At 38.7% G+C, this 11,515-nt stretch overlaps 1 protein-coding gene across 1 annotated transcript in view; it reads left to right on the top strand.

Moving 5' to 3' along the window:
* Positions 1–11,141, top strand: part of NPEPPS (aminopeptidase puromycin sensitive) — a 41,468-nt gene extending 30,327 nt beyond the window's left edge. Inside the window, exons 13-23 of the mRNA XM_062595610.1 lie at positions 59–168; positions 972–1,035; positions 1,719–1,858; positions 3,560–3,694; positions 5,148–5,367; positions 5,983–6,125; positions 6,650–6,706; positions 7,187–7,294; positions 7,563–7,718; positions 7,816–7,863; positions 9,761–11,141. Coding sequence (XP_062451594.1) covers positions 59–168; positions 972–1,035; positions 1,719–1,858; positions 3,560–3,694; positions 5,148–5,367; positions 5,983–6,125; positions 6,650–6,706; positions 7,187–7,294; positions 7,563–7,718; positions 7,816–7,863; positions 9,761–9,913 — 1,334 coding nt within the window. The 3' untranslated portion in view covers positions 9,914–11,141. The remainder of the gene's footprint in view (positions 1–58; positions 169–971; positions 1,036–1,718; positions 1,859–3,559; positions 3,695–5,147; positions 5,368–5,982; positions 6,126–6,649; positions 6,707–7,186; positions 7,295–7,562; positions 7,719–7,815; positions 7,864–9,760) is intronic.
* Positions 11,142–11,515: the final 374 nt, after the last annotated feature.

An 11,515-nucleotide genomic window follows, 5' to 3' on the forward strand; every position in this document is an offset into this window, starting at 1 on the left:
TAATAGTGTATGAAGTAGCAGTACTCTGGGAGTCTTCAGTCTGACTTATCTTCTGCAGAGGATCTCTGGGAAAGCCTGGAAAAAGCCAGTGGTAAACCTATTGCTGCTGTGATGAATACATGGACCAAACAAATGGGATTTCCCCTTATTTATGTGGAAGCCGAACAGGTAAAATGTACAATTCTCCATACGTAACTACATTTTTTTTTCAACGCTTTGGATCAAAGATTCTGCCTGTAACTGTGTGTTAGATCAAATTTATTAGCATCCAATCACTTTTTTTAAAAAAAATTTTGATCTGGATGCAGTACAGTGAATTGGTTTGTTTAGTGTCAAATCTTTTTCTGAAAAGAGGGGAAGTGCAGTTCGCTTGAGGAACCTAGTGCAAAATGGTATGCAGTTTATGCACAAGTGCTGCAGATCACATGCCTGGAGTTTACTGACATAGCCCATTTACCCCGTGTATATGAAATGCGATGGGGAGTGGGTGGGCAATATCTGATTTAGCTCCCCTTACTAGACATTTTGCTTCTCATCACTCCAGCTGATTATGCTTATTCTTACAAGATTGCAGGGGGAATGAGAATCAGTGGCTGGAAGCTGAAGCCAGACAACAAATTCAAACAAGAAGTAGGGCATATATGTTTTAATAGTAGATGCGATTAATACATTAGAATGAATTCCTGAAGTAGGTCCTCTTTTTGGAGGAAAGCACAAATAACCTCAAGTTTAACAGAGCAGACATGAATAAACTTTGATATACAAAAGCTGAGACAAGATGTTCTGATAATTCCCTCCTTAAATTCTGTGAATATTAAAGCAAGTTGCAACTCTAGTGTGACTTTATTGGGTGCTTTAGTATTGGTTTCTAATAGTGCTGTTTGCTCAGCTTCTATCTTCATAGAAATGTTCTGTGTTGAATCTTTTGAAATTGGTTAATACTACTATAGTGTTAATTTACCATCTTTTAGCAAGAAGAGGACAAAGTGTTGAAATTAGTCCAGAAGAAATTCTGTGCCAGTGGACCATATACTGGTAAGGCCAGCTAAGAGCAGGAATGGAGCATTCATTGCTTTTCATGTAGTGGCAACAATTTTGAGAGCTCAGAAAGCTGCACTGCTAAGCAGGCAGGTGTTCTGCTTAGATTCAGGTGTTACTATTTTCTTTCTCTCTCTCTCTTTTTTTTTTTTTATTTTTCTTTTTTAACTTTAGAATTAATCTAAAGCAGATTGTTCTCACATGTGGTCTCCATGTCCTTCTTGTTGTATAGAGGAGAATGCTGTTCTTCTGCTGTTCTTCTACAGTCTTTGGTTCAGTTTTCATTCTGAGAGATGTTTCTCTTCTGATGTCCAGTCTAAGGCTAGCACTGCTATCTAAGGAGCTCTGCATTATTAGCTTTATAGTAGTGATGGAATAAAAATGCCACATATGGAAGCTACGTCAATTTTAAGACACAAATTCCACCTACGTTTCACACTTACGGAAATTAAAATGTTTGACTTCAAACTGTTTAGAAATCCTTGGTCTGGGGCTATAGTCCTTTTACTTCCTTTTTTTTTTTTTTTTTTTTTTTGCCTTTTCATCTGTAAAATCAAGCTTGCTTAAACTGCTGCTAAAGCTTGTTTGAACATTGGACAACATTTCTCAGTATTGTTTGCACACCTTTTTTCCTTAGGCCTTTCTTTTTTTTTTTTTTTTTTTCCTGTTTCTCCTTTTAGGGGAGGACTTCCCCATGTGGATGGTCCCCATAAGCATTTGTACAAGTGATGACCCCACCTGTGCCAAAATGCAAATACTGATGGACAAGGCAGAGCTGACCTTGGTTTTGAAAGACATAAAACCAGACCAGTGGGTGAAAGTAAGTTGGCACAAAAAAGAACCATATTACTGGGAATAAAAGTCTGCATCACTGTAATGTTCCCCAGAATTTCATTTTCCTCTTCTCTTTTGATCATTTGTTTTTCTTGCAGTCTTGTATTTCTTTTGAATGGGCCTCTCTATGCTGCTATTGGATATTTGCTCCTCTCTGTAATGCTACTTAGTGTGGTCCTTTCTGTTCAAAGGTTTGTTTCTAAGAGTAGTCTGGACAATGTAAATTCAAACCATTTAGACATCCAAGCTCAGAAAAAAAGAGTGTCATTAAATAGAGGCAGCTTTTGAGTTGAACTATGGTGGCTTTTTCAGTATCCCGTAGCAACCACAGCTCAGTTAAAGTCCATCCTGAGCAAAAATAGTCCTGTTTATCTTTCATTAGTGTGAAGGTTTTCTACCGGCTATTACCGGGGCAAATAGAAATCTGCAAGTAGAAAAAAATTCACTGGTGAGGTCTGTTGCAGGCACCAGTCAAAACTGAACTTAAAAACTTAGTGGTAATCCCCACCAGTGGCTACCTCTCTACGAACTACTGCGTAGAAGAGTAATTGCTCCTAAAATGGAGCTGTAATCTGAGATGACTCTGAAATAACATTAAGCACTAGTCTCTTTCTGATTCTAAATCAAATCTTCCCATTTGACTAGCGTGAGCACTCCAGCTGTTAAGCATGTGTATTCTCTAGAATCAACCCATCAGTCTGGGTCCTCTCTGGTAATTAAGAGGGACATGTAATGAAAACTCTGGAAAACCCCCTGTCTAAATGAGGATGAGGATTGCTATTGCTGCCTGAGAAGGCAAGAATCCAGTTAAGTCCAAGGTCAGTTGTAGGACTGCTGACAACAGAGGTTGTCAGTCTGAAGTTTTTAGTTAGCACCACAGTCTTTCTGACAATTGCCAACTGGACTGACCACAAATATAATACCACCAAAGGGAGTTGTTTCCTGATGAGCTCAGCAATGCTTTTGTCTTATTTGTATCAGGTGCTTTGTTCAACAAACTCAAATATTTGAGTCCCTACACTGAAACATTAGTATGTAGTATGTAGTAGTGCTTAGCTGGCATGTAGCTCATCAAGCTTGCTTTTACACAGGGCAGAGATACTTACTTTAAAGATATGGAAAGATTTATGCAAACCATGTTCGCAAAATTTGAGTGGTTCCTGAATATTGCAATAGTGTTCTCGCCATCAAAATTGAATTAAGCAAATTGTCGGAATGAAGTTACATTGGATTTGGTTTTCCTTTTGAACAGTTAAATTTGATCTGAAAAGTACTTGTCACAGCCCTGTTTCCGATGTCTAGATTCTTGCACCTGCAGCTTCCTGGCATTTTATCTTCTCAGGGGCATGACTATCCTTACTTCAGTTAAGAGTTACATGCTAAAAGGGAAGTTTCTCTTCTCTCCTCACTCCTTGTTTTGACTCTAGCCTCTTGTCTATTCATGCAAAACTGTCTCAGCTTTCTCTTGCCTTCTGTACTTCTCATTGAGCATTCCTTGTTTAAAAATCTCATCTTTTCCTCTTAAATTTATAATTTCTTCTTTTGATTCCTATATGAAATAGTAATAATTTTAAATGACAATGACTTTTCTGTACTGCAATGCTTTGAAAAATTTCCAGTAGTCTAAAAATAAAAAGGTATTTCCTTATTTATTCCTTACTTGTAACTTTTTTTTGGTACATTTCAGTTGAACCTTGGAACAGTAGGGTTTTATCGTACTCAGTATAGCCCTGACATGCTGGAGAGTTTAATACCAGCGATCAAAGACCTCTCCCTACCCCCTGTGGACAGGCTTGGCCTGCAGAATGATCTTTTCTCTCTGGTAAGCAACCTTTTTGTTATTCTGTGTTCTGCTGTCTAATAATGAGAGCTATGGTAACTGCAGAAATCAGTGTCTGAAGAGCCAGTCTCAAGTTTCTGGAGGCAAAGCACCTTTGAGATTACTGCATACATCTAGCTGTTAATTAGCTGAAAAGTTCTAACTTGCATGATAAGACTTAAATCCTATGGTAGCAGCCTGTCTATAATTTCTGCTTTACTGTTCCCCATAGTGGTGTATCATACTTGAGGTTTTTATAAAATTAAAAGTATTGGAAAACTAGCTTTCTTTTATCTCATCCATTTATCTCATCTCATTTAATAACTCTCAAAGACTTTGACAAAGAATTTATCAGTGCCAGGTGCTTTACTCAGATGGGCTTGTTAAAGCAGTCTTCTACTTGAGAAAGTAGCTGTTGTGGATCCTTACTGTTTAAAAGCAAGGGATTACCCCTAAAGCAGGAGGTACCAGCTCTGAACAGTTAGTTGCTGCACTTTGTATTTCAAATTACACTTTCCTATTCTTGCTACCGTCAAGCTCTTAAATAAGGTTTTGATACTCTGCCTCTCTAGCTTCAGAGCTTGCAACTCTTGTCAGGGCTTAGCTGAAAGTGTTTGAAACCATAGCTTGAGTCTGTTTCTCAAATATTTTAGGCCCATGGGACAAAAAATAAGGAGTAAATAATGCACGTAACATCATATGTTAGACTTTTGATTCCAATTTTAATTTATCTTTTTGTCACAGTTGAAGACAGTTTAAATAGTAAAAATTGACCTTCACCTCTATTCCTGCACCATAAGTTATTGTTCTGTTTCCAGATTAGCAAAATCTGAGCAATCTGGTTGGAGATGACCACTTCAGATATTATGAACTACACTAAGCACAAAGTGTTTTTTCACAGTGTTCTGAAATTCACTAAATTTTCCAGGCAGAGGTGGAAAGGCAAGCCTTTTTTGTACTAATTCATGAAAACAGGAAGTGAAAATGACTTCTGCATTTTATGCTCTCAATTTAATGAAAAGCAAAAGTTTAAATTTCTAAATCTATATGCTTGTTTTTGTTAAAATAATTTTGTTAAATTTTGTTAAAATAATGTTAGTGAGTGTAGTATCTGGCTGAGAATAACTCTGGGGGGTTTGTTATCTCTTGCTAGCATTGCTGCAATTTTGATAAGTCAATTAATCTCCTTGTCTGTTTCCCATGTGCAAAATATGCTTATAATTATGTAGCTGTCTCCTTTATAAAGTTCTTACCTGTGTATAAAAAGCATTGTGTGCCCTGAGCAGACAGCTGAAATATTTTGGCTAGTGCTAACCCACCTTGGCAGCAACCTGCAATGGAGAAAAACGTACTTCACGCTCAGAATGTGCAAACTGAACAGGGAAGACTGTTAAATAATGCAGTGAACTCAGTCCTATTTGGAAATAAGATTAATCTGTGTCTTTTCCTCTCCCAGGCCCGAGCTGGAATCATTAGCACTGTAGAGGTTCTAAAAGTCATGGAAGCTTTTGTGAATGAGCCCAATTATACCGTGTGGAGCGACCTCAGCTGTAACCTGGGGATTCTTTCAACTCTCCTGTCCCACACAGACTTTTATGAGGAAATCCAGGTCTTCGTGAAGGATGTCTTTTCACCAATAGGGGAGAGACTGGGATGGGATCCCAAACCTGGAGAGGGTAGGAAACTTATGCTGTGAAATCTAGTAGTGGTTTTGAAATACGACTGTGTAAATAGGCCTTCAAGATTTCAGGATGGGGAGAGAGAAGGAAAGAAAAAAGGCTGAAGGAGGTGTGTTGGAGTATTTTTAAACTTAGAAACAAACCAAAACAAACAAACAAAAAAAGCCCTCTCTTAAACCCAAGGTCAAAGGGTAAAAATTTTCTCTCTGTGATCTCTGCTCCATAAAAATTCTCTGCTCTACATAGTATCTAATACAGTGCATGCCTCTTGTTAGACTGAAGTCATATACATGCATGTTTACTTATCCTAGTAAAGAGTCCTGTTGTAGACTCAAATAGGAATTATTACTGACTTAGCTCAGATTGCAGGCCTAGCCTATTGTGTTTTGGTCCTCAGAATCTTCTTCTTCTGACCTCTGGCTGTAAAAAGTCAGTATTCTCCAGTTGGCATCAAGGAGAATGGAAAAAATCTAATTTCTTTAGGTAGCCTCAAATATGTGGAAGGATTATTATACAATTTTACCCTAATCACTCTCGATGAAAGAACATTTCATTAAGTTTAACCACTGAATGATGACCCCAAATAATTTTTTCTTCCTACTCACTCATTAGGTCATTTAGATGCCCTTCTGAGGGGTCTGGTCTTGGGCAAACTAGGAAAAGCTGGACACAAGGCAACATTAGAAGAAGCTCGACGCCGATTTAAGGACCACGTGGAAGGAAAACACATCCTGTCAGCTGATCTGAGGAGTCCTGTAGGTTACTGTAAACTTTGGTTCCCAAAAGACCGTCTCCACTTGTGAACTGAACTGTTTGTATTTCCAAGAATAGGCAAGCTAGAGGAAAACAGTGTAATAGTATGAAAACTTTCTTCTTTTTCTTTTCTTTTTTTTTTCTGTTGAGGTGAGCACAGCACAAACGTGTTTCTTGCATCAAGTAAGCTAGTAGCTTACTAGCTAGGTGTTTGTGTGTGTGAAGTACTTACTAGCTAGATGTTGCATGCTACAGCATGTTCTTGTTCTTTGCTAAGGCTGGAATTACCAAAACTAGTCTGAAATTGAGGAAGAGGGTAAGGAGCATATGACAAATCTTTAAAATCCGGTCTTAAAATGTAGGAGAGATCAGTACAGGTGTCTTCCAGATCAATTTGTCTGAAATATAACCAAATATCTAAAAAGTGGTTCTGTATCCTTAGAGCTCTTTCTATATTAGCAGCTTTTTATTGCATTTCTAAAAATGTGATTTGTGAAGGACCTTCTTTGTTTATGCTCTATCTAAGGTATATGTAACTGTTCTGAAGCATGGAGATAGTACTACTTTAGACACTATGCTAAAGGTGAGTGCACATTTTCTGTTGACTAACAATGTCAGTTTGTGCAGTCAAAAGCTAAACATTTTACCCTACAGGTTCCTCCAAGATGCGATTTTTTTTCTGAAGACAGGACTAATCCTGTGTTTCGCAGATAATGTGAAAAGTAGGACCATATTATGGTATTCCCAGGTCTGTGTGTAATGTTAAATTGCCACCTAGTGGATTGTTGCAGAGTTTCATTGCTCAAAGGCATGGTCCTACTTGGCCTCATATAAACAGTGGTGAAAATTAGTTTATTACTAATGGTACTTCCTGTTGATATGTGTAATAAGGTCCCTAATACTCATGAATAGTCCTGCAGCTATTCACATGTTCAATTTGCCATACATTTTGCTTGAAAACTAATCTAGCTGCACTAGTATATAGAACAGATTTAGCAGTTCTAGGTAAGAGCAAGTCATTTAATTGCACCATGTGTTAATATTATTCACTCTGGCTTTGAAGCTTCACAAGCAAGCAGACATGCAGGAGGAGAAGAACCGAATTGAACGAGTTCTTGGAGCCATCTCTCAACCCGAACTGATTCAAAAAGTTCTCACCTTTGCACTTTCAGTAAGTTACTATAAAAGCTGCTACTTAATCGTATGAGAATGACTAGTGTATCTAGAGCACATGATGGTAAAGTACTGCATGCATAGAACGCTCTTGAATGAGATGAAGAGTTTCAGCTGTTAAATCTTTGAGTTGTATCTTAATGTACCATATGTTTTGGAAAGTGTTTGTGCAAAAAAGCCACTTTTGACAGCTTCAGTGTAGAAGTGCTTAAAGCCAATGTGCTGTGTTTGTTGAAACAGTCTTGAATGTTTATCTTCATTTTCAGGAAGAGGTACGTCCCCAGGACACAGTGTCTGTTATTGGTGGAGTAGCTGGAGGCAGCAAGCAAGGGAGAAAAGCTGCCTGGAAATTTGTAAGGGATAACTGGGAGGAACTGTATAATCGCTACCAAGGTGGATTCTTAATATCCAGACTAATAAAGGTATGTTCAACTTTGAAAAAAACTCATTTATATAGATGTCTAAAACTAAACCATTACATTTAAAATACTTTGGTTAAAAAAATATTTTTGCCTTCAGTTAACAGTGGACGGATTTGCAAATGATAAGATGGCCGCAGAGGTTAAGGTAAGAAATTTTAATCAAATAAGTGATTCACTTATCTGTGACAGACATTGCATTCCTTGGACAGTAAGTACAGAATAGAAGAGCCATGAGTTTTAGGGGATGTGGTTGTTATTGAACTGTGGCTCTGTGTGACTGTTTTGACTGTGGTGCCTAGTGCCTAAATCGCACTCGTTTAGCTTTGGTTATTTTACTGAAATGTCTTAAATTAACACTTTTAGAAATCAATGTGTATTTTTGTGTGGTGACATCTATTTCAGTAGTCTCACTCATTTAAACTTCTATAAAATTCAGTGCAGCTGTTCAGGCAGTGTTTTGAGATTCCTCAAAAGATAGCCTTTAAAAGCAATTGTAGCAAAATTTGTAGCTCTTACAACTTCTGTAGTAAGCAGAGACTTGTGCTTTGTTCCTCCCTGGACTAATATGGCACATTGACTGCATTAGCACCCAGTGACCATTGGGGGAATTAATTTGGTAGAAATTAGCTAAATTCCATACTGTAGATCCAAATTTTATGTGGCTGTCTGTGGCGTGTAGGAAGAGCGAGGCTTTGACACAAGGCAGATAATTTGTTTGCAGAGAATCTGTTGTGAAGTTGGCGGCTCAGGGTGATGTGCTTTCGCTACTGAACCCAAACATCCCCTGTGTCTCGAGAGTGTAGGCTCTGGTCTCGGTAGCATTTTGAGAATGTGTGTAGGTTCTGTTATTCACTCTTGGCCTGCACTTGGCTCATTCTTGGAAGAAAACGCTTGAAGATACAGCCCTTGATTATCGTTTTTCTGTTAGGAAAATGCTGAGGAAGAATTTTTACTTCAAAGAATATGAATCTGACTCCAGGATCCTAATTACAACTCCTGTTTGAAGATATGCTGATCCACAAAACTTATCTTTCTTTTTAGTGATCTGCTGATCTTGCTCCCCTTAGAAAAGATTTAGCAGAATTTCGTCAGAGGGAAATCTTGTACTGTAATTACCTTTTCTTACAGAGTGCTTTGCAAAACACATACCAGCACAGTTGTCCAAAACTAAACCATAACCACTTTGCACAAGGGCTTTATGAGACAGTATACCTAGGTTTTTAGCTGGGATACTAATGTGTCCTGAGTGTCCATGTGACTCTCTAGCAGCCTCTAATTTAAGGTGATCTGCTGAATCCTGGGAAAAGCCTGTTTGTATGAAGATGAGGGATGACTCCATGCTATGTCAGCTTATTCTGTGCTTTCACCAGTCATAAAGGGAAGGGTCACAGCAGTCTGATGCAGTTGCTTTAGCTTCAGCTACTTGCAGGTGATCAATATTGTTGATCCTGAGGGAAAGAACATGAGAATATCCAGCAAAACTGAGTGCTGCTGATGCTTGGACATCATTATCCAGTTTGGACTGAAGCCTACTTAAGACAGTGCTAAGAAATCCGATATCTGGACAAACGCTTTTGCAAAATGGCCTTAGGCTTCAGTTAGTGTCTTATTCCAAGTATCCAGAAATACACGTTTGATTTGCTGCTCATTTGCCTTCCACTGAGGGACTGAATTCTGATCATCTCTTCAAGTGCCACTTGCTTGTCCAGGCTGCGAGGGACAGTGAGGGAGGAGGCAGCGTTTGGACTAGTTTGTAGAAATGATACTGTGGTTTTTCCTTTAGCAGAGAAACGGAGACATTTTGCTGTTCTTGTTCAGTACTTCAGATCATGCATGTCTTGCAAACTCAGCAAGCACTCTGCAAGTTTTTCTTTTGCACTGTTTCCATGACACTGGTGGGAGAAGACAGCATGAGCAGTAGTCAGAAGAAAGTATAATTCCTAGGAGCATTTCTACATAACCTAGGGAATTTGGTGACTAAAAATATAATCTTGTCTATGGCTGTTTATACTCTTATGGATGGTTGTGTGCTTTTCATACAGGCCTTCTTTGAGAGTCACCCAGCTCCATCGGCAGAACGCACTGTCCAGCAGTGCTGCGAAAACATTCTGCTGAATGCAGCTTGGCTGAAGCGGGACGCCGAGAACATCCACCAATATTTTCTGCAGCGCAAGGCCCCACCAGCCATGGTGTGAATCTGTGCATGCCACCGCTGCAGTCCTGCTGCCTCATCATGGGGAGAGGGAGGAGCTACCCAACAGCTGATTCATATGCCAAGAATTTGGAGTCTTTTTCTCAAACCAATGGGGATTGGACAATGAATGTAGTTAACTGGTTCCTGCTCACACTCCGGAATTAAATTCTATTAAAATTATCAGCAATTCAGCAAAAAAAGTAAAGAAAAAAATCTGTAAATATGATAGTAATAAAATAGAGCATAACAAAACTGTGAAACTTCCTCAAGCCTTGTCAGTGGTTAAAATATTTAACACCCCCCTCCTGACACTTATTGACAGATGTTCTGTTTTTTACAGTCCCCCTCCCCCCAAAAAAAGAAAAAAAAAAAAACCCAGAGGTTTCTAGGTCAGTGGAATTTTGTGGAGATTCTGGGGCAGGAATGGGTTAATGCCTCTGAGAGCTTTGTGTGGAACAGTTAACTGGGAAAGGCAGGTAGCTGATATAAGATAGTCTGTGCATAATTCGAGGGTTTGGGGAGATGGTCCTTCAACCCCCCCCAATCCAATCCAAGGATAGTAGGTTCCCTCCCTTTTGTGTTACCTCTCGGCAAAAAGAAAAATGTTCTGTCGCTCTTCGGTTTTTCTCCTTGGTTCCATTTGCTGATGTCCTTCTTAGAGATAACGGAATTGTAAGGAAACATCTTTCACAGCCACATTAAATAAGAGAACGATTCATGCAATATATTTTTTTTTTTTTTTACTAAATTGCACCCTCAAAATGCATGCAAATGAGGAGATAAGTACTGTGTGATTGGTTCTCCTGGACTGCTGTAAGTGCAGGCCTCCTATTCAAGACACTGTTACTTGTCTCAAAGATCCAGCTTGTTCAATCTCCTCATGGCCGTAGCAACACTAGCTTTTTGTTCCTTTCGTGATGTTGATGGTAATTTGATTCAGAAGCCTTAAATTAGTGATGACTGGCGTGATGATGAAGTCCAAGTTGTGTGCCATCATTTACTTCACAAAGCAGCGTGGTCTACTAACCAGACACAACACCTTCTAATACAAAGGTTGGAGTTCCATATTTTTTTTTCTTTAACGGGAATTCATATTTGGTGTGGCTTAACTGTATTTCAGAAGGTCATCAGACTAACTGTCAGACTGCTTCCCTGAAACATTTTTGTGCTATTGTTTAAAAAAAAAATTAAAACAGTTGGCGTTAATAAAAATGTCAATGTGAAATTGATGTCCTGATCTTGTGTTCTGTTTGAAGTCTGAAAGAGTGGTGCTGCTTTCAAAGGACTTAAATTTCTGTAGGGAACAGTAATGGTCACATGTCAATGGTGTCTTTAACAGCCCCAAGGAACCCCTTGTTCTTGGCCTTTTCCTCTTCTGCTGTCAGTGCTAGATTTTAGGGCCATTGAATGAGCACATACCGTACAGACAGTAAGTAGCTCTTGTGTGATCTTAATAAAGATTGTACTCAAACACTCTAAAAAAACTAACTGGAATATGATTTGGAAAGTAAAGGAAAAGACAAAAATTTCAAATTAGTAAATTTCTACTAAATAAACACCTAAAAAAGTTGAGGGCACTGATAAGCAAAAGAGGCTGTGCTAA

This window comes from Rhea pennata, chromosome 26 (assembly GCF_028389875.1).
Source record: "Rhea pennata isolate bPtePen1 chromosome 26, bPtePen1.pri, whole genome shotgun sequence".
Lineage (NCBI taxonomy): Eukaryota > Metazoa > Chordata > Aves > Rheiformes > Rheidae > Rhea > Rhea pennata.